General features: G+C 45.3%; 1 protein-coding gene across 2 annotated transcripts; it reads left to right on the forward strand.

Moving 5' to 3' along the window:
- The first annotated feature begins 43 nt into the window (after window positions 1-43).
- On the forward strand, window positions 44-27,409 carry TADA3 (transcriptional adaptor 3). 2 transcript variants are annotated; one of them, XM_077451787.1, is made up of 9 exons: window positions 44-383; window positions 4,552-4,774; window positions 5,073-5,320; window positions 10,900-11,005; window positions 13,246-13,387; window positions 16,463-16,566; window positions 19,447-19,547; window positions 24,105-24,290; window positions 26,688-27,409. In XM_077451787.1, exons 2-9 carry the CDS (start codon window positions 4,568-4,570, stop codon window positions 26,878-26,880), a joined length of 1,287 nt encoding a protein of 428 aa, XP_077307913.1. In that variant the 5' UTR covers window positions 44-383; window positions 4,552-4,567; the 3' UTR covers window positions 26,881-27,409. The 2 variants fall into 2 exon arrangements, with proteins under 2 accessions (XP_077307913.1, XP_077307914.1); XM_077451788.1 differs by lacking the exon at window positions 44-383 and adding an exon at window positions 2,834-3,153.

The following is a 27,409-nucleotide window of genomic DNA, read 5'->3' on the forward strand; positions in this document are numbered from 1 at the left end:
TTTAAAAAAAATAGGGGGAAAAGATGAATTTTCCCCCAAACAGCTGGCAGCCAGGAAGGCGCCGATATTTTGTTTTGTTTTCCTTCCCTTGAGCTCGTTACGGGTTATAAGCGGCGGTACGGCGCTGTGCTTTCCAGTGAGGGGGTTCAGGGGGGGGGGCGTACGTCCACCCCCACGTGTGCTGCGAATGGTGCGTCCCAAGGCCCCGGTTTAGTGGTCGCTTGGCACCTGGGCCCGGGTAGTCCTCCTCTGCCACCTGCTGGCACACAAAGGCCGGTGGGGGGGGGAACCGGGAGGTGTGAACGGGGCCCCGGGAATAGGGTCAGCTGATGGTGGGGGAGAGAGAGAGAGAAGCGCCTTCGTGTATCATGCTGTGAATGAATGTGAGTACTGAGGTATGGGGGAGGGGAGGGGGCTCTGTATACACTCCTCCAGTCCTGATCAGGACCATGTATACACTGCAATGGGGGGATCACCATGGAAACCCATTCAGCTCCACATTTTATACATTCCCATTTATTGGTTTGCTTTGATCACCTTTACAAAGGTCCCTCCCCTCCCCCTTCCTTCCTTTTATAAGAGAAATCTGATACATTGTACCAAATCTGACACCAAACCCCCCCATTGTATCAATGATGGAACTCCACTAAGGATACATTGTATCTGAATTAGTGTTTACTACACATCAAACATGCCATCTATTGCTTAGATGTGGTGGCTGCATTCGTTTTTTGTTTTCCTTTCACCTGGTGATCCTTCCAGAAACTTGCTTCCTGTACCAGGGTGTACCAGGCGTGCGCAAGGGGTGTGCCAGGGCACACCCTCATCCTGGAGTTGGCAACCCATCAGTTGTGGGCAGGTGACAGGTAAGCTGCGATCCTTATGGTAAAAAATGGGGGGGGAAAAACTCTGGACAGCCGCACTTCAAAGAAAATATCTTTTGCCTTTTATTGAAAAATCGGGATCACGCTGTACAAGCCGCAGCAAAGCGATACAAAAAAAGGAGTTGACGCGTTTCACACTACGGAACGTGCTTACTCATACTCCTTAGCCCTTGTACACACGGTCAGAGATTCAGACGGAATGTTTCCTATCGGACTGTTTTGTCGGATATTCAGACTGTGTGTGGTCTGCATCGGACTGTTTCTGTCGGAATATCCGACGGACCAAGTTTTCCAACTTGCCGGTAAAATTTTCCGACAACGTGCTCCGATCAGACATACTCCGATCACGTGTAGCCTACTCCGACGGACAAAGTGCCACGCATGCTCAGATCAAATTCCTAGACCAAAGCTATTGGCTACTAGCCTGAACATAGTCCCGTCATAACGAAATAACGTCATCACGTTACGTACAATCGGATTTTCCAACAACTTAGTCCGACCGTGTGTATGCAACATCACTTCTGGAATTAATCCATCGGAATTACTCCGACGGATTTGGTTGTTAGAATCTCCGGCTGTGTGTACAAGGGCTTACAGGCATACCCCACTTTTAAGTACACAATGGGGTTTATTTACTAAAGCTGGAAAGTGCAAAATCAGGCTCACTTCTGCAGAGAAACCAACGAGCTTCTGACCCCGGCTTGTTCAATTAAGCTTTGGTAATAAAACCTGGAAGCTGATTGGTTTCTATGCAGAAGTGAGCCTGATTTTGCACTTTAGTAAATAAATCTCATTGTGTACTTAAAAGTGGGGTATGCCTGTACTCAGCTATGAGTAAGCACTTTTCGTGGTGTGAAACGCGTCAGATTGCTTTTGTATCTCTTTGCTGTGGCTTGTACAGTGTGACCCTGATTTTTCAATAAAAGGCAAAATAAATTTTTATTTGGAGTGTGGCTGTCCAGAGTTTTTCCATTTATCTTCATTTGCTACACGCATTTGCCAGCACCTGGGGCTCTAAATTTGTAGAGGAGAAGATTTTTGTTTTGACCTGCCTGAAGCGGTGGTACCCCCCCCCCTTTCTCTATCCAATGAAGAGCCAAGAAGACCGGGGCGACATCAACCGCGTTTTCGACGGGGGGGGGGGGGGTAGAGGCTGCAATCGTAGAATGTTTTTTTCACTTTGATGTATAGGAGACATGAAAGAGGGAGTCCACTGGAAAAAAAATTATTAAAAGCCAGCAGCTATAAATACTACAGCTGCTGACTTTTAATAAATGGACACTCACCTGTCCCAGGGTCCAGCGATGTCGGCAGCCGAGGCCGATCGATCGCTCGGCTCTCGGCTGCTGCCGCCACCATTCTCAGTGAGGGTAATCGGGAAGTGAAGCGTTTCGGCTTCACTTCCCGGTTCCCTACTGCGCCTGCGCGATGGGAATGGTCCGCCCTGTCTCTGGGACTCGTGTGTGTCCCAGCAGACAGCGCAGCAGGGCTGGAAGAAGCATAGACTCTCGTGGGAGTCTATGCCCGGAAGTGGGCGCAAATACCTGCCTTAGACCAGTATCTGCACCCCCCTCCCCCCTGAAAGGTGCCAAATGTGACACCGGAGGGGGAGAGGGTTTCCGATGAGCGGAAGTTCCACTTTAGGGTGGAACTCCGCTATAAGGTGAAAAAACATGAACCTTTACAACCCCTTTTAAGGGAGGTGACCCCCTGACATGCCACGTTTAGCATGTCATTTTTTTAGGGGGGAGCAGAAACCCTCTTTTTAGAGGGTCCCAGTTTCCACTTCCTCCCGGCGCACCACAACACCGGAAGGGAGATCACCTCTCCCTTCCCCTCCCTCTCGGCAATCATCTGGCACACGTGACAGGTCCCAGATGTTTGCCCGGCCAGTCACAGCCACCACACGGCTCATGCATGCGCAGTGGGTGCCCGGTTGTGAAGCCACAGTCGGGCACCCACAGTTACAATGCTGGCGCCGCAGAGAGGAGGGAAGAGAAATTACAGCTCAAAGACACTCGCCCTATATGATCTTGCAGGTGCTGGCTCTGCTCAAATTTGGAAGGAAGGAAAAAAATCCTGGATGGCCGCACATCACTGAAGGCATCTTTATTGAAAGATTAAAATGCAAGAACAGTCATATCTGAAGCATTGAAAACGGGGAAGAACAACTAACGCGTTTCACACCACAAACAGATGCTTAGTCATAGCTGAGAGGAGGGGGAGATGAGCGGGGGTTCGTTCCCTCACATCGCTGGACCCGGGACAGGTAAGTGTCCGATTATTAAAACAAATACTGCAGCTGCTGACTTTTTTTTTTTTTTAAGCAGAACTCCGCTTTAAGGGCCAGTTCACACCATAAAAGGCGTGTGTGTGTGTTTTTTTGTTTGAGTTTACAGCAGTCCATTCATTTGGGCGGGCTGCTGAACGTACGAACAAGTACTGTGGTACCATGGTTTTTGGTGGCCATGTGTGCACCTGCCTTTACCAGATGTGTGGGGGTGCCCTTAGGAATCAACGGGGGAGGGATTCCCCCATTAGCTTGGGCTCATCTCTTCAAACCCGAACACATATATATTACACAGGTTCTGGGGCTGATTTAGTGCAGATAAGGCCCAAAGTGAGTTGAATTGCCACCTTAAACGGCCACAGAACCTGTGTAATCAATATGTGTTCGGGTTTAAAAGGATGAGGTGGCAACTCTACCATCAACGCCGACCCATGGTTGGTTGCAGGAAATAAAATTGCATCATCTTTGGCATGTATGTCAATCACAAGGCCCACGGGCCAAATGTGGCCCTCCAGGCCTTGTCATGTGGCCCTTACACTTAGTCTTGGCGTTGGAACTCCATTCCGCCACCTCTGGCTCTCACCCTCTGCTCCCACTCCCCGCTGTCACTTGTAAATACAGAGGCTTTATGTGTTTACAAGGGACAGCTTTGCTCTCAGCGGCTCCTGTATCTAACAGATTCCCGGAAGCACTCATGGTGGAGCACGGCGGAGACACATCTCCAGAATCTAAGGCTGCATTCACACCTGAGAGTTTTCAGCTTGTAAAACGCTAATCTCAAAAGTTGCAAAATTCCATTCATTTAAATGGCCCCTGTTCACATCTGAGTGTTCTGTCCTTGAAGCAAAACCCCTGAAGCTCAAAGTACACAAGCTTATTTTTAGGCATATTACAGGCATTATACTGCTTTTTACATTGGTGACCTTTGGACCTCAAAACGCCTGTACAAAAAAAAAAATACAGCTAGTAAAGCTGCCTACACAGGAGGGTACGAGCCAAGTAAGTAAAAGAGATGCGAGGAAGCTTTGTGGGGGTGGTGGGGGTTACAAACTCAGTGCACCCCTAAACTCTGCACTCCGTACACAGCACACCCCTGAATGCTGCACTCTGTACATGACGCACCCCTGGTCCCTGCACTCTGTACTCAATGCCCTCCTGAACCCTGCACTCTGTGCACGGTGCAGTCCTGAACCCTGCACTCTGTGCGCGGCGCAGTCCTGAACCCTGCACTCTGCATGCATACAATTCCATTGGCTGCCAAGCTGAGGATAGGCATCCGTTGGCTGGAGTCCATTGGCTGCCAAGCTGAGGATAGGAGTTTATTGGCTTTGAACCTGTGTATTGATCTTAAAGTACATTTTTGAATTTACTTTGCAGCGTGCCAATTGATAGGATGAGCGAGTTAAAGGATTGCCCACTGCAGTTCCACGAGTTCAAGTCTGTGGATCACGTGAAGCTTTGCCCCAGGTACACGGCAGTGCTGTCCCGGTCAGAAGATGATGGCATTGGAATTGAAGAGCTGGACACCCTTCAGCTGGAACTGGAAACACTCCTGTCCTCGGCCAGTCGGCGACTACGTGTGTTGGAGGCGGAGACACAGGTGAGGCGCATTTTCACAGGGGAATTTCACTTTTAGTTAAAATGTGTCGTTAAAGCCAGAACTTGTAAAAGCTCTGTCTGCCTTTTTACTGCTATGTGTGTCCCCATTGGAAAGTTTTCCCCTTATTTCCTGTATCCAAGCTGGACCAATGTAAAATTTGCCATACCTTTTTAAAATGATTTCAAACTCTAAAATTAAAATATACAAACATGTTCTACTTGCCTGGTCTGTGCAATGGAATATGTTTGGCATGTACTTTGTATATATCTGAACTCCTCCTTTGTTTATTTTCCTGTAGATCCTGACAGACTGGCAGGACAAGAAGGGAGACCGAAGGTTTCTGAAGCTCGGGAAAGAACAGGAACCTGGCACTCCCGTCAAACATAAACCCAAGAAGCCAAAGCTCGAAGGAAAGGGAAGTCATGCGTCGGGGCAAGGCCCAGGAAGACCCAAGTCCAGAAACTTACAGCCAAAGATCCAGGAATACGAATTCACAGATGACCCCGTGGACGTGCCCAGGATTCCCAAAAATGATGCCCCAAATAGGTACACTGATTAGTCAGCTCATCAGTTGGGGAATGATGGGCAGACCGTGTTCAATCGGCTTCTTCCCTGGCCATAGTGACCGGGGTTTTTGCAGATCTGAACTTGGAAGGGCTCATGGCTGAGTGAGCGCTTCCAGGGTTATGCAGCCCCAAATCCCAAAAAGTTAAGATGCTGTGTAAAATCTACAGCATGCAATGATTTACAAATCTCATAAACCCATATTTTATTCACAATAGAAAACCTATCAAATGTTTAAACCTGCGAAAATGCTCCATTTTAGGAAAAAAAAAGTAAGTTAACTTTGAAATTGATGGTAACGACACATCTCAAAAAAGTTGGGATAAGGCAAAAGCTGGCAAAGTAATGGTACTAACATGGAAAAGGCTGGAAGAATATTTTGCAACTAATTAGGTTAATTGGCAACAGGTCAATAACATAATTGGGTATAAAAAGAGCATCTTGGAGAGTCTCAGAAGTAAAGATGGCAAAGCTGTGTCTAAATATGGTCGAACAATCTCAGAACAATGTTCCTCAACATAATATCGGAAAGACTGTAAATATATCATCATCTACAATACATAATCTCATCAAAAAAATTTGAGAATCCGCAGAAATCTCTGTGCATAAGGGACAAAGCGGAAACGATATTGGATGCCCGTGATCTTCGGGCCCTAAGACGGCACTGCATTAAAAACCAGCAGGATTCTGTGATGGGCATCCCTTCATGGGCTCAGGTATACTTCCAGAAATCCATGTCTATGAACACAGTTCACTGTGCCATCCAAAAAATGTAAGGTAAATCTCTATCATGCAAAGAAGAAGCCATATCTGAACATGAGCCAGAAACGCCACCTTCGAAAATGGTTCTGGTGATCAGACAAATAAGTTTGACTTTCTTTTTGGCACCCGTGGGCATCGCGTCCTCTGGACAAAAGAGGAGAGGGACCTTCCAGCTTTTTATCGGCGCTCAGTTCAAAATCCTGCATCTCTGATGGTATGGGGGTGCGTTAGTGTGTATGGAATGGGCATCTTACACATCTGGAAAGGCACCATCAATGCTGAATGATTTTATCTAGGTTTTGGAGCAGCATATTCTTCCATCCAGATGATGTCTTTTTCAGGGAAGGCATATTTCAGCAGGATAATGCTAAACCACGTACTGCATCTATGACAACAGCATGAACAAGGCTGTCATGGCCGAAACGTGTTAACATCTTCTGTACCCACCTGTGTGTTTGTTTTTTGTTTTTTTTGTTTTTTTATGAAGTATCCAATAAATTTGGAAAGATTGAAGAGCATGTATGGAGTTGCGGATCATCTTTTACTGATTATCGTGTTGGCAGCTGTGTAACTCCTTATCCTGCACCCGACAGCTCAGGAGAACGTTCAGGTGATTTGGGGTAAAGCACATTTTTTGTGATGACAACACCATGGCTTAGTAGAAGATTCTGGATGCTTAACTGGCCTTACTGCAGTCCAGACTTTTCACCAACTGAAAATATTTGGCACATCTTGAAACCAAGAATCTGAAAGAAGACTCAAGACTGTTGAGCAGTTAGAATCCTATATCGGGCAAGAATGGGACAACATTCATCTCCCAAAACTCCAGCAACTGGTCTCCTCAGTTCTCAGACATTTACAGAGTGTTGGTAAAGGAAGATCAGCACCCCAACTTTTTTTGAGATGTGTTGCTGACATCAATTTCAAAATTACCTTCATTTTTTTCAGAAAATTATACATTTTCTAATTCTCAACATTTGATGTGTTTTTCTATTTTCTGTTGTGCATAAAATATGGGTTTATCAGATTTGCAAATCATTGCATTCTGTATTTATGTTGATTTTTACTCTAGCCGATAAGCCACTCTATCCAGGCACCCAAAACCTATGATGGGGTGGGGGGGTAGTCAGCTGGCACATTACTGTGTACGTAGAAGTGATGAGACGGCTTTATAGCTGTCTGATTCGCTTCAACAAGCAATCTGGCAGCAAAGAGTATAAAGATGACCCCCTCCCCCCCAACTGCTGTGCAGGTGCTGCTGTCCGTGTAATAGTTATGTTGGAAGCAGCAAAGTGATAAAGTGGTAGTAAACACAGAGGAAAACAAAACCAAAAACTCTCCTTTTGCAAGGTTGCATACTAGCACATTATGAAAGACCTTCCCTTGAAACAAAGCCCTCCAGCGGCATGCTGTCATCGCTGCAGAGGCTTCCATGTTCACCTGGTCTTCCTTCCGGGTTCATGGGCTCCAGTTGCTCGAATGGCCGAGCAGTGATGACGTATGTGTGGGAGTCAAGGGCACAGGTATTCCGTTCCTTTACTGCGCATGCGCTGGTGATGTCACTGGCTGCTGCTCACAAGAATATCTCCTAAACGGTGCAACTTTTAGGAGATATAATAAGGTTCACCTGTAGGTAAAATTAATAAGTCTACCTGTAGGTAAAAATAAACATAGAGATTTTACTACCACTTTAAAGAGACGGTCCACCTGAAGCCCTTACTTCCCTGTTTAGATGATCCTGGAGCGTTAAAGTAGAACTAAAGAGAACTTTTTTTTTTTTTTTTTTTTTTTTTTTGTTTCATTTTGATTGGATTTGTAATTTATTTTTATTTATTTTTTGCCATCTGTGTCCCATTGAGAAGATTTCCCTTCATTTCCTGTCCCATAGCGAAAAACAGAAAGGGAGAGGAATCCCTGGCTGTCACCAGAATTAAGTGTCCCCCATTTTCTCACAATTCCTGTTCTGGTGACAACTCAAAATTTTGGATCTTTCTGTGATAGGGGTGAACTGGACAAATAGAGAGTGAATCTATTTTCAGGGACATAGACAGACTGCAATAAAAAAAAACTTACAGGGGTTCTAATCCCTCTCCAATCTAGTTAAAACTAAAAAAAATAAAAGTTTTGTCTTTAGTTGTATTTTAAACACGCTGACAATCTCTAAGTTTTGGAATCTCTGTTGGGGAGATCTCTGTGCACCTACTATGCCCAGTACCCAGTATGAGGGGTTCCCTGCCAGATTTATCTTAATTTATAATATGGAAAATCTAACAAGAGATGCTGGAACACCCAAAACTCCCAAGTGGACAGGAGCAGTTAGGAATTATGACAGGGAGGTCTAACCGCTGGGGTTCCAGGATATACAGTGCATCTGAAAAGTAGTCACAGCGCTTCACTTTTTCCACATTTTGTTGCGTTACAGCCTTATTCCAAAATGAATTCAGTTCATTATCTTCCTCAAAATTCTACAAACAATACCCCATAATGACAACATGAAAGAAATGTGTTTGAAATCTTTGCAAATTTATTAAAAAAACAAAAAAACAAATCCCATGTATATAGGCATCCACAGCCTTTGCTCATTACTTTTTGTTGAAGCTCCTTTGGCACCAATTACAGCCTCCGGTCTTTTTGGGTATGATCTTACAAGCTTGGCACGCCTATTTTTGGACAGGTTTCTCCCATTCTTCTTTGCAGGACCTCTCAAGCTCCATCAGGTTGGATGGTGAGCGTCGGTGCACAGCCATTTTCAGATCTCTCCTGAGATGTTCTGGTCTGGGCTGTGGCTGGGCCACTCAAGGACATTCACGGAGTTGTCATGTAGCCACTCCTTTGTTATCTTAGCTGTGTGCTTAGGGTCATTGTCCTGTTGAAAGTTGAACCTTCACCCCAGTCTGAGGTCCAGAGCACTCTGGAGCAGGTTTTCTGCAAGAATGTCTCTGTACATGGCTGCATTCATCGTTCCCTTGATCCTGACTAGTCTCCCAGTTCCTACCGCTGAACAACATCCCCACAGCATGATGCTGCCACCACCATGCTTCACTGTAGGGATGGTATTAGCCAGGTGATGAGCGGTGCCTGATTACCTCCAGACATGACGCTTGCCATTCAGGCCAAAGAGTTCAATCTTTGTTTCATCAGACCAGAGACCATTTTGTGTCTCATGGTCTGAGGGTCCTTCAGGCAGGCTGTAATGTGCCTTTTACTGAGGAGTAAATTCCGTCTGGCCACTCTTCCATACAGGCCTGATTGGTGGAGTGCTGCACTGATGGTTGTTCTCCTCTCCACAGAGAAATGCTGGAGCTCTCTGAGTGACCATTGGGTTCTTGGTCACCTTCCTGTCCAAGGCCCTTCTCCCCCAATGGCTCAGTTTGGCCGGGTGGCTCACTCTAGGAAGAGTCCTGGTGGTTCCAAACTTCTTCCATTTGCGGATGATGGAGGCCACTGTGCTCATTGAGACCTTCAATGCTGCAGAAATGTTTCTGTACCCTTCCCCCAGATCTGTGACTCCATGCATAACTGGCTCTGAGGTCTACAGACAGTTCCTTGGACTTCAAGGCTTGGTTTGTGCTCTGACACGCACTGTTAACTGTGGGGCCTTTATATAGATGGGTGTGTGCCTTTTCAAATCATGTCCAATCAACTGAATTTATCACAGGCGGACTCCAATCAAGTTGTAGAAACATCTCAAAGATGATCAGTGGAAATAGGATGCACCTGAGCTCAATTTAGAGTGTCATGGCAAAGACTGAATATTTAGACCCCTTTCACACTGGGGCGTTTAACAGGCGCTTTAGCGTAAAAAAAAAAAACGCCTATTGGGGCGATTTTTAACCCCTGCTAGTGGCCAAATAAAGGGTTAAAATTGCCCACAAAGCGCTGCTGCCAAAAGCACTTTGCAGGAGGTTTTCATGCGTTTTGCAGGCGCTTCCCATCGATTTCAATGGGAAGGGGTGCTTTATTCACCACTCCAAAAGCGCTGCAAAGAAGCTGCTTGCAGGACTTTTTTTGACATCCTGCCAGCGCAGCGCCTCAGTGTGAAAGCACTCGGGCTTTCGCGTTGGGATTGCAGATGAGGCTTCTTTCAGGCGTTTTACATGTGCTTTTTTTTAACACTAAAGCGTCTGAAATACGCCCCAGTTTGAAAGGTGTCTTTATGTATGTGTGACTATATTTTATTTTTTTATCTTTTGCGTCTTTTTAAGAAAGTTGCAAAAATTTCAAACTTCTTTCACGTTGTCATTATGGAGCATTGTTTGTAGAATTTTGAGGAAAATAATAAATGTAATCCATGTTGGAATAAGCCTGGAACATAACAAAATGTGGAAAAAGTGAAGCTCTGTAAATACTTTCCGGATGCACTGTATAAGAAGCTGGGGGTTGCCTCGGCCCAGCAGGATCCATTTAGAAATAAAATATCACTTTTCGATTGACTGGCTGAGCTACCAGTGGCAGCAATTAGAGGGAGCATAGGGATTTCATCTGGGATTGCTGCATCCAAAACTTTGGTTTCTTAGTTCTAGATAAAGTGAAGGGTTTCCTGTCTAGCAGGTCCTCCAGAATTGACCTCATTGCTGGACCTGCCATGACGACCAGAATTTTTGGTTTCCCTTTTTTCTCCTTGTTTTATTGGTGGGAACCAGGTAAAGAGAAATATCAGCTTTGCAGTTAACTTCACACGTACGGAAAGGGTTATTTAAGGTAAAAGCTGTGAAAATGTGGAATAGTCTTCCCAGCATCACACTGTACCCCCCTCTTATAACCAAGGAGCATTCACAGACTTTTCTGTCACTCCTCAGATTTTGGGCCTCGGTGGAACCGTATTGTGCTGACATAACTACAGAAGAGATCAAAGTGCTGGAAGACCTTCTGAAGACTCCAGATGATGAAGCTGACTACTACAAAGTAGGGTCATATGTATATATGTATGTCACGTGGAAGCGTGCGAGGTGCTGCATGTAAATAAATATATAAATTACTCACCGGCCACTTTATTAGGTACACCTTGCTAGTCCCAGGTTGGACCCCCTTTTGCCTTCAGTACTGCCTTTTATTCTTGGTGGAAAGATTCATCAAGGTGTTGGAAACATTCCTCTGAGATTTTGGCCCATAGTGACATGATGGCATCACACAGTTGCTGCAGATTTGCCGGCTGCACATCCATGATGCCAATCTTCCACCACATCCCAGAGGTTCTCTATTGAATGAGATGTGGTGAGTGTGGAGGCCATTGGAGTACAGGGACCTCATTGTCCAGTGGTGAGATGATTGGAGCTTTGTGACATGGAGAATTATCCTGCTGGAAGGAGCCATCAGAAGATGGGGACACTGTAGTCATAAAGGGATGGATATGGTCAGCAACAATACTCAGGTAGGCCGTGGTGTTTAAATGATGCTCAGTTGGTACTAAGGGGTCCAAAGTGTGCGAAGAAAATATTACGTCACCACCAGCCTGAACTGCTGATACAAGGCAGGATGGATCCATGCTTTCATGTTGTTTACACCAAATTCTGACCCCAACATCTGAATGTCGCAGCTGAAATTGAGACTCGTCAGACCAGGCAAATGTTTTTTTAATCTTCTATTGTCCAATTCGAGTGAGTCTGTGTGATTTGTGGGCTCAGTTTCCTCTTCTTGGCAGACAGGAGTGGCACCTGGTGTGGTCTTCTGCTGCTGTAGCCCATCTGCTTCAAGTTGGATGTGTTTTGCGTTCTGAGATGGTATTCTGCATACCTTGGATGTAATGAGTGGTTATTGGAGTTACTGTTGCCTTTTTATTATCTGGAACCAGTCTGCTCATTCTCTGACATTAACAAGGCATTTTCCTCCACACAACTGCTGCTCGCTGGATAATTTCTCTTTTTCGGACCATTCTCTGTAAACCCGAGGGGTGTGTGTGTGTGTAATCCCAGTAGATCAGCAGGTTTTGAAATACTCAGACCAGCCCGCCTGGCACCAACAACCAGTCATTTAAATCACCTTTATTCTCCAATCTGATGCTCGGTTTGAACTTCAAGTCGTCTTCACCGTGTCTAGATGTCTAAATGTATTGAGTTGCTGCCATGTGATTGGCTGATTAGCAGTTTGTGTTACCAAGCAATTGAACAGGTGTACCTAATAAAGTGGCCGGTGTGGTGTGTGTGTGTGTGTGTATATGTGTGTGTGTGTATATATATATATATATATATATATATATATATATATATATATAAAATAAATGTATTATTATTCTTCAGGATATATATAGTGCCAGCAATTTACGCAGCGCTTTACAATATAGCTATATATACCGTATTTATCACCGTATAACACGCACCCCAAGTTTAAGAAGGAATTTTAAGCAAAAAAACTTTTAGGAGGGAGGTTTGCCCATCAATGCAGCCTTATCAGTGTCTATTGCAGCCTTGCCACCAGTGTCCATCACTTGGACGATTTAAAATTGGGGCCGCCGAGACTTGCTGGAGCTGAGCGAACACCGCAGAGATCGCAGGGACTGGGCGGAGCCGAGATACACATAGCTGAGTGTACTTGGCTCCGCTCACACGCCCAGTCCTGCCCTATGATGGACATAACACAGGCCCAATGGCGGGACTGGGCGTGACTGTGAGCGTAGCCAAGAAGAGCTGAGTACACTCAGCTATGTGGATCTCGGCGGCGATCGCTCCGCTCACAGTCAGCCGAGATTGGTGGGGATCGGCGTATAACACGCACCCACGATTCTCCCCTGATTTTAAGGGGAAAAAAAGTGCGTGTTATACGCCGATCAATACGGTGTGTGTATGTATATGTATATGTATGTATATATGTATATATATATATATATATTATAAAAACACTTATTTTATTATTATTGTCTATTTTTATAAAGCAGGGGAGAGCTAAGATTTAATTTGGGTTTTTATTTCTGTGACCTCATTGGGATGATTTTCCCTCACTTCCTGTCCCTGTGACACCAGAAAAGAAGTGGGACGAGCAGTGGTCAGGAAGGCACAGACTGGAATAAAATAAAACGTGTTCTAGCCCCTCTTCCCACTTAACTGATTGTGTTTGTGTCCTCCTTGAAGACATTTTCTGCCACATCCAAATAGAAAATCTCCCAAAAAAATGTGATTTCCCCTCCTTTTTAACTATCCCATTTATTTCAGATTCCTCCCCTGGGGAAGCACTATTCACAACGGTGGGCCCAGGAGGATCTCCAGGAGGAACAGAAGGATGGAGCCAGAGCTTCCATGGCAGCAGACAAGAAGAAAGGGGCCCTGGGGCCACTCACTGAGTTGGACTCCAAAGGTAAGGGACTCCTAATCTGCAGAGTTGGATCCTGACTGTATATAGCTGGGTAGGATTTATAGTGATTTTTGAAAGCTGAACTCCGGCCTCCCCTTCAGTCTTGAACAGTTGTACTGACTCCTCTTCTGGAATAAAATTGCTTCCTTTTTTATTTCACTGCACACTGTGAGCTTCTCACAATGTGCTTTAGAAGGTGCGGCAAGGCATATAGAACCTGCTTCGTTTCCTGGCTGGAGGACATCCAGCATCATCTATTTATTTTCATTTATTGGATTTCAGTTCTGACAATCATGGAGGCTCGGCACCACATGTGGGAGGTCTGCCTGTGTTCTGCCAAAAACTGTCCTCCCATCGGATGGTGTCCACCCCGTACTGCGCAGCACTTGTACAGTACGGAGAACAAGAAGACTCCGAAAGTCCCAGAAGAACGGCGCCTGCCCCCCATCGGATAGTGTCCGCCCTGTACTGCGCAGCACTTGTACAGTACGGAGGACAAGGAGACTCCGAAAGTCTCCGAAGAAGAACGGCGCCTGCGCACTGAGTCCAGGTTGAAGCCCTACCATCCAAGTGGACATACAGTAGCACTTAGTAACAGGGCCCCTCGCGGGCTCGCTTCACTCGCCACACTTCGGGCGCGGCCTCGCTTCGCTCTGCAATTTTTTGGGATGGTGGGGCTTGAACCTGGACTCAGTGCGCAGGCACCGTTCATCTTCGGAGACTTTCAGAGTCTCCTTGTCCTCTGTACTGTGCAAGCGCAGTACAGGGCGGACACTATCCGATGGGGGACAGTATTCGACACAACACCTACAGTTAGACTGCATAGGAACACCCACTCCTCCAGCCTGACACTCATCAACGCTTTTTGATAATTGCATTACTCCTCCCAAGAGCCAGCCCACTGCTTGCATCAGTGCTGGGATGGTTTCAGGAAGCTATGTACAGCGCCCTGCCAGCCCTTCCTCTTCTGAATGGGGATGAAGATGCATTGTATCTTCCTCTCCTTGCAGGAAACAAATCTGTAAATAATAATAAAAAAAGTGTGTTTTAAAAAATGAAAAATATAGTAAAAAATAACAAGATCAACATTTGCCAGGGTTGGTGTTGGGGTCAAGGTTGGGTGTCACAGTCAGCATATTTTTGGGTAGAAAAAAAAAATTTAAATTGGTATCGGTATTAGTGTGTTTTAGGCAGAAGAGGAGGATTGGGGCAAGTGTGGGGGGAATGTTTAAGGATCGTTTTAAGGTCTTTGTCACATGGACGTAGCCCTTGCCACCCCTCTAAGAAAATAATCTGCTGTGGATCACTTTTCAAAGCATGGAACAGAAGCCGCTTCCAGACCCTCAGAATGTGATACTGCCGTCCCCTAAATTTTATTTTTATTTTTTCATTCGGCCAAATGGCAATTTTGAATCCTATACCTAGCGTTTGGCTTGCGCCTGTGGCGTGGTCCCATTCACTTGATTCAGCAGCGGTACTGCCCGTCGATGGTGACATGGGGTATAATTTTAGGCAAAGCAAAGCACAGCGTCACGTGTCGTGACCGCGCCATGCATTCACTCCAAACTGACTGCCGCCGCAGTTTAAAGCGGTAGGAAAGTAATTTTTTTGAACTATGAACATACAGGTAAGCAGTTTATAAGACTCGCCTGTAGGTCCAGTGACTTAGGCCGCGTACACACGCACGGACTGTTCGCCCAACTTTGTCCGCTGAACAGTGTTTGGGCGGACAGTCCGCTCGTGTGTGGGCTTTCAGCGGACAGTTTCAGCGGACAGTTTGACGAACAAGGTTTTTCGGAAATTCCGTAAAACTGTCCGCTGAAACCTTGTTTGAGCGAACAGTCCGCCTGTGTGTAGGCTTGTTCGTCAAACTAAGTTCCGCGCATGCTCAGAAAGGATTTACACGCCGAAAGTTATAATGCAGTGTATAGGACGTCGTATTTTTCGTCCCGTCGTACGTGCCGTTCACGTCATCGCGCACGGTTTCAGCAAACTGTTCGTCCGTCGTGTGTGGCCATGTCCGTCCATGCTAATTTTGAGCGGACTGTTTGCCGAAACTGTTTGACGGACAAAGTTGGGCGAACAGTCCCCGCGTGTGTACGCGGCCTTACACGTTTAGGACATATTCACACTGAATGCAGCCTTTGACGTCACCGTTGCATGCGCTCTGAAGGTCCGACATTTGCGGGACTGACGTCATCGTCGGGTAAAAAATGGAAGCCCTGTTATAAGGTCGGTATTTCATAATGTGCTAGTATGCGATGCATACTATCACATTATGCCATTGCTTTGCGTGTTTTTTTTATTTATTTATTTATTTATTTTTTTAAAGGTGTTGTAAACCTTTGTGTTTTTTCACCTTAATGCATTCTATGCATTAAGGTGAAAAAACACCTGTTGTGACTGCCCCCCCCAGCCCCCCATTTTACTCACCTGAGCCCTGGAACTTGACCTGCCGGGGACGCAGTGTCTCTCTACCCGGGGTTCTTGGCTCTTGATTGGATAGATTGATAGCAGCACAGCCATTGTCTCCTGCTGCTGTCAATCAAATCCAATGCCGAGGGGGCGGGGCCGAGTCATGCGTTTTGGTGTCTAAGGACGCCGAATGCTGGACTCGGGAGCGCGCCCGCAAGGTAACCCCCTCGGGGAAGCGCTTCTCCTAGGGCAGGGATATGCAATTTAGCGGACCTCCAGCTGTTGCAGAACTACAAGTTCCATGAGGCATAGCAAGACTCTGACAGCCACAAGCATGATACTCAGAGGCATGATGGGACTTGTAGTTTTGCAACAGCTGGAGGTCCGCTAATTGCTTATCCCGGCCCTAGGGGGTTATCTAATGTGGAGAGGAGACGCAAGAGCCGCCAGGGAACCCCAGAAGAGCAGGTTCGGGGCTATTCTGCAAAACAAGCTGCACAGTGGAAGTAAGTATGATGTGTTTTTGCTATGTAAAAAAAAAAATTCTGCAGTTTACTAGTCCTTTAAGGGGGGAGTAAAAGTGTGATTCCAGTGCCTTTTTTATAATACGATTGATACTTGTAATAATATGATGTTATGGTCTTATATCTTGTATGTTTCCAGATGTCGACTCGCTGATGAAGAAATCAGAATCTCAACATGACCAGCCTGAGGACGGCTGCCCGTTCGGTCATTTGACGCAGCGTCTGTTGCAGGCTCTTGTGGAGGTAGTTCATCATCTTTTGTCCTTTTTCAGCTTTTTAACTAATCCCATGATGCAAGATTAGAACAATCACTGCAGGCAGGCCAGGCATTCCTCTCATTGTGGAAAACAAAAAGCAAAAACGGACACCAGAGGGCGCACTCTGAGCGTAGTATAAAAATGCATTTATTGAAAACAAGAAAAATCAAACGGCAACTCGCATAGAAACAAAGTGAAAGAGCGCTTGTCACAATGCTGCGGTGTATAGACTGCGGCTGCTGGTAGCGGTGAATCTTCCAAACCACTCATTGTGGCTTACAGGGTAACTACTATTTTGTTTAAACAATTTAGTATATAGCTTTAATGTTGAAGGATAACAGCCAGCCTAGCATTTACAAAAGGGGAGGGCAGCCAATATTAATCCTTTATGACTGTTTTTTTCCCTTTTAATAAACCTGAGAACCTTGCCGGTAGAAAGTCGCTGGATCTCGGTCTATTGCGTTTTGATGAGATTGCTCTAGCTGGCCATACACAATACAATCTCTTTTAGATCCACAAACAACTATGTAATATAAGGGCTTGTATGAGTGGATAGAAATTTAATTGTTTTACAGGGCGATATACAATTAAAATCAGTGTGTATGACCACCCTTGGAGATCCCACACTTCAGACCTCTGTACAATCACAGCGAAGGGTCTCTGTGCTACTGGTAAGGAAGTGTCCAATGTAGCAATCCAAAAAGACAAAATCCAGGACACTCACTGCCTGTTACTCTTCTATATTTAAAGTGGTTGTAAACCCTTCCTTATACCCAGTGAAGTGACTGGCCTCAGGTGATGCACAGAGATGAAACACATCCTCCTATATAAGTTGTACATGTTTATCTGCTGTCTTCTCTCCTCTACAGCCATTCAAAGTCCAGAATTTTATAACGCTTGTCTGAGCTGTCAGACAAAAGGTACAGAGAGCTGAAGTTACACTTGGCAAAGCTCAGTGAGGAGAGCTCTGAGAGCTGATTGGTAGGAAGGGACACACCCCACTTCACACAGGAACTGAGCTGAGGCTGTCAATCACAAGCGGTGTGCTGGAGCTCCCTCCCCTGTCACCTTTTTTTCTTTTGGTGTCAGGAAAACTTGTCAGAAGTGATTCATGCAGATGGCAGAGCAACAGAAATGACACTTGGTGCTCTTGATTGAGACACACTATAGAGGGATGTACTTTGTTCATATTTTATGTCTGAGGTTAACAGTTACTTTAATCACCAAGGTTTGGAGACCCCTGGCATTTATGATTTAAAGGGCCAGTTTACTGTGTTTGAAGTTCTAGGGGGGGGGGGGGGGGCTGGACTGTGGCCAGCGGCTTTTGAAAATGCACTGGTGTCATTGAGAGTAAACGGTGACCTAGCATCGGTTTTAGTGGAAGGAATAGTGACCTTTTATTGGTGTCTGTGGCAGGAATGGTGCCCCATCATTTAAAAGAAAACAAGGACCGAGGGTGCACCAGCCTTTCATATTACCTTTGCAATACTAAAATGTATTGAAAGTAAAATAGTATACTCACAAACGAGTGATAAAATCAGACAGATAATGCAAAGTCCATCATTGGCCTCATCCAGTAGGATCTGCTGGCCAGTAGACTTGGGTGGGATGAAAAAATCCAAAGTAGGCTGACGCGTTTCGAGGGTGGCCCCATTCTTAAAGAGGGATTCCACCAAAAAAAAAAATATTAAAAGCCAGCAGCTATAAATACTACAGCTGCTGACTTTTAATAAATGGACACTCACCTGTCCCGGGTTCCAGCGATGCCGGCAGCCGAGGCCGATCAATCGCTCGGCCCTCGGCTGCTGCCGCCACCATTCTAGGTGAGGGAATCAGGAAGTGAAGCGAATCGGCTTCACTTCCCGGTTCCCTACTGCGCATGCGCGAGCCGAGCCGCGCAATAGGAAATCTCCGCGCTGTCACTGGGACCCGTGTGTGTCCCAGCAGACAGCAGGGCAGGAAATGGCGTAGACTCCCACGGGAGTCTATGCCCGGAAGTGGGTGAAAATACCTGTCTTTGACAGGTATCTCCACCCCCTCCCCCCTGAAAGGTGTCAATTGTGACATCGGAGGGGGGGAGGGATCCGATCAGCGGAGGTTCCACTTTAGGGTGGAATCTCGCTTTAAGAGCTGGCTCCATTATTGGTGTCTGTGGCAGGAATGGTGCCCGTTGTTGGTGTCTGTGGTAGGAATAGTGCCCCGAGGGCCGGATAAAGGCACGCAAACTGCCACATCTGGCCCATGGACTGCAGTTTGGAGATCACTGATATATACCAAGGGCAACAAACCATGGAAACCCTTCCAGCCGACGATCGTTTCTTGTGTAAAGAACTCTTTTTTCAAGGCAGTTGGTTGCATCCAGTCAGTTGGAAGCGGACTGCTTGTTATGCAAAGCTGCTACAGTCTCAGTAAATTCCTCTCTTAACGGCTGCACTACATATTAGACTAGACTTGTACAATTCGTTTAGTTCTGAATTGAAATTCTGACAATTTTTTTTTCGTAAGAATTCCGAATCGCAACCGTAACAAATGTAAATGAATCCTCTGACAACTAAAATTTGTCCGAAATAACAAGTCGATTTTTCAAATTTGGAAACGAATATGAAATGTAAACGTATTGCAGTTCTTGGATGTGAAAAAATTTGGCAGCCGCATTTGAATTGGGGGGGGGGGGGGGGGGAATTTAAAATTTAGAAATTCTCGAATTCGGTCAAATTGATTTTAATTTGGTTGAATTCGCAAACGAATAAACACAATTAAATGAGTTAAGGAAACAAATTTTTTTTTTCATTTTGCACTTGTCTATATTAGACTATTAGAATATATACATTGATTAGTTACCAGTGTTTGTTTGTTTGTTTTTCAGGAAAATATAATTTCGCCTATTGAAGATTCCCCAATTCCTGACAAGGAATCGGGAATGGACGGAGCCAGTACCTCGCCTCGAAGTCAAATGAAACCTTTTAGGTAATGTGAAATATATATATTGATCAGAAAGCAGACTAACTATGGTGCTGGTTGAAGGATCACTCCATGCAAAGCTGATATTTCCCCAGAGGAGAACTAAACTCAAAAAAAGATTAATAGTGCCTCCCGAACAATAGCGCTGTACTTCCTGGTATGTGAGTGTGCCCAGGCGCTCCCGAGCCTTCATCCTCAAAGTTCTGTATGTGCAATGTAAGATATATGGCTCTGCCTATGACTGTCAGTCACCAGCTCTCTGCTCTGCACCTCCCAACCCCCCTCCCGCCGAATGCAACTTTGAAATAATGCTACTTCTCTTGCAGTCGCACGATTTCAAAGCCGCGGGTCAATGCAATTTCAGGTGGGACTTGTCTGACATCTATGTGACTTTATGCACAGATGCAAGTTGCACTTTATGCAAGTTGCACCTGAAATCGCAAAAAAAAAATAGTAAAGCAACTTTTTTTTTTTTTTAAATCAGTGTGGCACTGCAAAGTCGGAGTCGCACCAATTCAAACAGTTCCATTACCAACAGTATGGTAAGAAAGTGGCGGCCTGTGGTAATTTTCCTTTGGGGGGGGCACATCAAACCGTACCCCCCCCCCCCCAGTCGGACAGCGGGTGGGTGGGTCTGGTGCACTTACCCCATCAGCGCTTCTCCTGGGGTCGCGGCAGCGCAGCTCTCCCTTCCCCTGATCTCCAGTCTCCACAAGCCACGGCTCTAGCTTCTGTTTGTTCCTTCGTGGCAGCCAATCAGAAGTCTTCTCTTTTTTTTGGCCAATCAGAAAATGGGTCTCAGACCTGCTTCTGATTGGCTGGATTGGGCAGTGTTACAACAGCGAATGTTCATTCGCTGTTGTAACACCTGGGTGGGCTCGTAGCGCAATGCTCTGCACCACAAACCCACATATTTTGAAGCCTATTAGAGCCTATGGCTCTAATCGGGGGGACAGGGCAAGTGCAGCACCCCAAGGCTCTAATTTTGTAGTAATATTCAATTTTTGGGTGAATTGACCATTTTAAGGTGTGTTGAGGGCAGGCTGATTAGGTTTTTAACCCATTTCTGCTGGTGTCACACATATATACTGTGTTGCGGAAGTGGGTCTTCCAAGGTGCCACATATTTGAGAGCTGGGATTTGTGCTGGAAGCACACTTTATAGCACACCCCTGGCATTGAGGCTGTGCTGCCGCTGATGGCTCCGGGTCTCCTACTAACACTTAAGAGCCGGTGTCTTGTAAAATAGGGTCCTCCATCAGATGCTGTCCTCTGCGTACTGCGCATGCGCAGTACACAGGAGCACAGATTCCGAAAATTGCCGAGGACGAACGGCGCCTGCGCCGTGAGTCCAGGTTCTATCCCCACTATCCAAGTGGACATAGAGTTAGAATAAAAAAGAGCCGAGCGCAGCGAGGCCGACCCCGAAGCGTGGCGAGCGAAGCTCGCCCGCGAGGGGCCCTCTAAAATTCTAAACCCTATGTCCGCTTGGATAGTGGGGCTACCTCCTCCACTCACGGCGCAGGCGCCGTTCAGCTTCGGAGATTCTCCGAAGCTTCGTCTGCTCCGTACTGCGCATGCGCAGTACGGAACGGACACATATCGATGGTCGGACTCAATTGGGCAGAACACCGGCAGTACTGGCTTTCAATCATGTGATCACTGTGATTGGCTATTACAGTGATGACTCTATAAAGCCCACCAATTTAGCAAAGATAAAACGGACCAGGGCTTGTGTCTGGGTCAAAGATCAAGAGTCAAAGGTCGGTGTGTTTTTAGGTAGAAAAAAAAAGAAAAAACCAAATGCACACGATTGTTTCTTGGGCCTAGCAGGGCACACGTACGTGGCATTGTCACAAATGAATACAAGAAATCATTTTTTTTTTTTTTTATTAGGCCAGTTTTCCTGGCCCAATAATGAAAAACATCAGGAGGGTAGCCATTAACATTTCACCACTGGACGATGGCCCAGTATATCCTAAGATAACATCCAGGTACCCTAAATGGATGCAATCGGAGGTTTTGCAACAAATATACTATAAAATGTTTTTAAATATCGGGGGGTCTAAACAGTTCACTTTTGTGACAGAGAAAGGGACTCCAGATATAAATTCCTCATTCCCTTTACCTGCAGCCTCAGGTGTACTGAACAGTGAATTAACAGAAAGCAGTCTGTGGAGAGACTCCTGTTCATTCACAAACTGAAGCATAGAAAACTGTGCACTATGCTTCCGTTATGAATGAACAGTGAGTGATCATTTCCAATCACTCTCTGTGTTCATTCTGGAAAGGAATGAACAGGAGCTTCTGCATGGGAGTACCCCCCCCCCCCCACATTGCTGCTGGCTACCCTCCTCTCCCTCCTGGCAGCAGCTTCAGGCACACAGGGGGCCCAGGCAGCAGGGGGAAGGGGATAGTACACAGGGAAGGTGATCAGAATGGCGGGGGGGGGGGGGTGGATTACTGGAACCAATTAACTGTATGGCTTTCTCTGCAGTAGCTGATAGCCGGCTTATACACCTCCTTCCTCCTGCTGGCTTTCAGCTGCTGCAGAAAGAGCCACAGCGAGAATCGGTTCCAGTAATTGGGCCCCCCCCCCCCCCCCTCGCCACGCTGATTATCCTCCTTGCTGCCCAGAACCTGTACAGGAGGACCATTGGTACCCCCTTATCGGCAGCCCTGATTGCGATATGTACAGTTTTACGAACGCATGCCAAAGTTGCAAAACAAAGTTTCAAATCCAGGCATTGAGATTTACATCTAACATGATGGAATAACCCCTTATATGATGGAGTATATTATGAGATGGGTCCATGTTTATGTTGATTGTGTTTTGTTTATTATGAATGTTTCACATATATGCTTGTATATATTTATATGGGATTAAATTGAAATGGAGTGTGTGTGTGTGTGTGTGTGTGTGAGAAAATTATATATTATATTAAAAAATAAATGTAACCGTCAGACATTAAAGGGTTAAGTATACTTTCAATAAAGAAACTTGATTCAAACCTCCATCAACACCCCATTACATGGCACCTCATCCCGATTAGAAATATCAATAGATTTTTGGAAAGACCAAACCAGGGAAATGGGACATTAAGGGTGTAATATTCAAAGAAAAAATTATATATATATAAAAAGTTTATAAATATTTTATTATAACAATCCCATAAAAACAAACAATAAAGCAGCCTTTATAATCATACAATAATGTTATATACAACTTGCGATCCAGAAAGAGGTATGGTTGAGGTAGTTGTAATTGATTTATCCCGACATGTTTCGCTTATTGCTTCATCAGAGGATATGCAAACCCCACTTCACCAACCCATTCGTCCAGATGACATAAAAGTTGCAAGGGCAGCAGGCCCGACAGCCAAATGATATAGCAAGGAGGGCACAGACAGCGGATAATCAATAAGGGAGTAGAGATTCCTTCTTACAATCCACTAATTTGTTATTAGACCACTAGGAGTATCCAGGAGCCCATTCAAGGTAAATTGGGCTACAGGGGATAGCGCACCCAACAAGCTTCTCAGCCTGTTCACAGTTGCGGAGGAGCCGTGCTAGGAGAGGGCCTACGCATTTGAACGACACCCTGTGAACAGGCTGAGAAGCTTGTTGGGTGCGCTATCCCCTGTAGCCCAATTTACCTTGAATGGGCTCCTGGATACTCCTAGTGGTCTAATAACAAATTAGTTGATTGTAAGAAGGAATCTCTACTCCCTTATTGATTATCCGCTGTCTGTGCCCTCCTTGCTATATCATAATAATAATAATAATTTGGCTGTCAGGCCTGCTGCCCTTGCATCTTTTATGTCATCTGGACGACCTCCTTGGCGGTGAATGGGTTGGTGAAGTGGGGTTTGCATATCCTCTGATGAAGCAATAAGCGAAACATGTCGGGATAAATCAATTACAACTACCTCAACCATACCTCTTTCTGGATCGCAAGTTGTATATAACATTATTGTATGATTATAAAGGCTGCTTTTATTGTTTGTTTTTATGGGATTGTTATAATAAAATATTTATAAACTTTTTATATATATATATATATATATATAATATATAATTTTTTCTTTGAATATTGCACCCTTAATGTCCCATTTCCCTGGTTTGGTCTTTCCAAAAATCTATTAAGTATACTTTGTCTGACCTGAACTGTTGAAGTTTATAGCCCAAACCTCCCTTTTTATCCAGCCGGTGACCCATTGGGGAGATTTCATTTCACTTCCAGTCTAGGACATGCAACAGGAAGTGAATGGTGTCACCATTAAAAAAAATGAATTCCCCTTGCCTCCTGCTCTTGTGACAACTATAAAATTGTGAATTTTTCTTTACTTTGGTGTTGTCACGAGGACAAATAGACGAGAGGGTGGTTAAACTGTGGGAGGGGGGGGGGCTGGACACAAACGGCAAAAAAAAAAAACTGCACAGGGGTTCTTACCGTTCCTCACTCCAGCCATGACTAAATGCAAAGCTTTGATTTTACATTAAACCATAAAGTGCTGCTGGATAAGAGCAGTGTGTAGACTGACGTGACCTCTCTCTGTTGCAGCGCTCCGCATACCAAGTCTTTAGAGATCCGGATTAAAGAGGAGTTAATAGCCCAGGGCCTGCTGGAGTCCGAGGATCGGCCAGCTGAGGACTCGGAAGATGAAGTGTTGGCCGAGCTGAGGAAGAGGCAGGCTGAGCTGAAGGCTCTCAGTGCCCACAACAGGGCTAAGAAAGTAGAGCTGTTAAGGTAAGCGGGTGCCTGGGACTGATTACACCATAAGAGCTTCACCTAAAACCGTTCTTCATCATTCACATACAATGCCTTGAAAAAGTATTCATACCCCTTGAAACGTTCCACATTTTGTCATGTTACAACCAAAAACGTAAATGTATTTTTGGGGATTTTATGTGATCAACCAACACAAAGTGGCACATAATTGTGAAGTGGAAGAAAGTGATACATTTTTATTTTTTTCAATTTGAATTTTTTTTATTTTTACAAATAACTGAAAAGTGTGGCGTGCATTTGTGTTCAACTCTCTTTACTCTGATACCCCTAACTAAAATCTAGTGGAACCAATTGCCTTCAGAAGTCACCTAATTACTAAATAGAGTCCACCATTGTGTGTAATTTAATCTCCGTATAAATACAGCTGTTCTGTCCTCGGAGGTTTATTAGAGAACCTTAGTGAACAAACTGCATCATGAAGGCCAAGGAACACACCAGACAGGTCAGGAATAAAGTTGTCAAGACGTTTTTAAAGCAGGGATAGGTTATAAATAAGAAACAAAATATCCCTAGCATTGAACATCTCACAGAGCTCTTTTCAATCCATCATCCAAAAATGGAAATAGTATGGCACAACTGCAAACCTACCAAGACATGGCCGTCCACCTAAACTAACAGGCCGGGCAAGGAGAGCATTAATCAGAGAAGCAGCCAAGAGGCCCATGGTAACTCTGGAGGAGCTGCAGAGATCCACAACTCAGGGGGGAGAATCTGTCCACAGGACAACTATTAGTCGTGCTCTCCACAAATCTGCCCTTTATGGAAGAGTGGCAAGAAGAAAGCCACTATTGAAAGAAAGCCATAAGAAGTCCTGTTTGCAGTTTGCGAGAAGCCATGTGGGGGACACAGCAAACATGTGGAAGAAGGTGCTCTGGTCAGATGAGACCAAAATTGAACTTTTTGGCCTAAAGGCAAAACGCTATGTGTGGCAGAAAACTAACACTGCACATCACCCTGAACACACCATCCCCACTGTGAAACATGGTGGTGGCAGCATCATGTTGTGGGGATACTTTTCTTCAGCAGGGACAGGGAAGCTGGACAGAGTTGATAGGAAGATGGATGGAGCCAAATACAGGACAATCTTAGAAGAAAATCTGTTGGCCCCCGTTTCACACTGGGGCACTTTACAGGTGCTAGAGCGCTAAAAATAGGCCCGGCAAAGCGCCCTGAAAGAGCCTCTCCTCACACTCCAGTGTGAAAGACCCAAGAGCATTCACATTGGAGCAGTGCACTGGTAGGATCGAAGAAAAAAAAATGTCCTGCTAGCAGCATGTTTGGAGCAGTGAGGGAGCTGTGTGTGTATAGCGCTCCTTCAACGTTCCTGCCCTTTGAAATGAATATGGTAGCGGGACTATACCGCTGGCAAAGCGCAGCTGCAGCAGCGCTTTGCGGTAGTTTTAACCCTTTCTCGGCCGCTAACAGGGGGTAAAACCGCCCTGCTAGCAGCCAAATACCGCCGCTAAAACGATGGTAATGCGGCACTAAAAATAGCACAATTTTACCACCGGCGCCCACACCGCTCCAGTATGAAAGGGGCCTTAGAGTCTGCAAAAGACTTGAGACTGGGGCGGAGGTTCACCTTCCAGCAGGACAACGACCCTAAACATACGGCCAGAGCTACAATGGAATGGTTTAGATCAAAGCATATTCATGTGTTAGAATGGCCCAGTCAAAGCCCAGACCTAAATCCACTTGAGAATCTGTGGCAAAACTTAAAAGTTTCTGTCCACAGACACTCTACATCCAATCTGACAGAGTTTGAGCTATTTTGCAAAGAAGAATGGGCATAAATGTCGCTCTCTAGATGTGCAAAGCTGGTAGAGACATCCCCAAAAAGACTTGCAGCTGTAATTGCAGAGAAAGGGGGTTCTACAAAGTATTGACTCAAGGGGGCGCCATACAAATGTACCCCACACTTTTCACATATTTATTTGTAAAAAATGTTGAAATCCATTAATCATTTTTTTTTCCCACTTCACAATTATGAGCCACTTTGTGTTGGTCTATCACATAAAATCCCAATAAAACACATTTACGTTTTTGGTTGTAACATGACAAAATGTGGAAAATTTCAAGGCACTGTATATCTTCCCATTAAAGGATAACATAATAAAGCCAACTGCAGTATCCGCTTTGATTCAAACTTCTCCTTACGTATTTTTTTTTCTGCCCCTATCTATCACGATAATATTTTATTATACGTTTTTTTTTTTTCGGGTGGGGGCTGGAGTTGTGCTTTAGCGACATTCTCGGCGACCCCACTTGTTCCTTTATGGCTGGATTGCTTCTGGTCTACCAAAGGGGCCCATTCTCCTGGGTGCTTCTCTAACCAGCTCTTCTACCCTTTTTCAGGTTGGCAAAGGAGGAGATGAATAAACAAGAACTGAGGCACAGGGTGCGCATGGCCGACAACGAAGTCATGGACGCCTTCCGAAAAATAATGGCTGCCCGGCAGAAGAAGCGGACCCCGACCAAGAAGGAGAAGGACCAGGCTTGGAAAGCTCTGAAGGAAAGGGAGAGCATCTTAAAGCTGTTAGACGGGTGAACCCGGACCAGTGGCGGGACTCCATTTTGTTAATGTGGTGTTTTAGGCCGTTTTAGGCCTAACCTGCTAATAATTGTTCTGAACGATGCCGGTAAACTCCAATCCGAACCCCACGGGAGAAAGACGAGTGATGAATGGGGAAGACTGTACAGTGGTCTTGAATGACTGCATGTCTATGTATGTGACCATGGTATGGATGGTCCATAACCGACTGATTCCAGTACTCTGCTCAATTCCTGGTTGTCAGATCTACCCAGTTTGGCTATAGATGAGACAATCTGGCCAGAGAACAACGGGAATGGGAATATCGCCAGCCCAGTGCATTCTGGGTGTGGGATTGTGATTTATATGTCAATCGTTCCTTGTACTTGTCTTGTGTTATCGTGTCTCTAGAACGACTTCCTTTTTTATTCTTTTGACTGTTTCAATATTGTGTTTTATGGCTTTTTTTTTTTTTATTGATGAAACTTTATGTGAGAATATTTTCAAGGAGATATTGATAAAATAAAAATATGACCCACAACAGAAA

This window comes from Lithobates pipiens, unplaced genomic scaffold, assembly GCF_037356315.1.
Source record: "Lithobates pipiens isolate NorthernLeopardFrog02 unplaced genomic scaffold, aLitPip1_a1.2 Scaffold_23, whole genome shotgun sequence".
Lineage (NCBI taxonomy): Eukaryota > Metazoa > Chordata > Amphibia > Anura > Ranidae > Lithobates > Lithobates pipiens.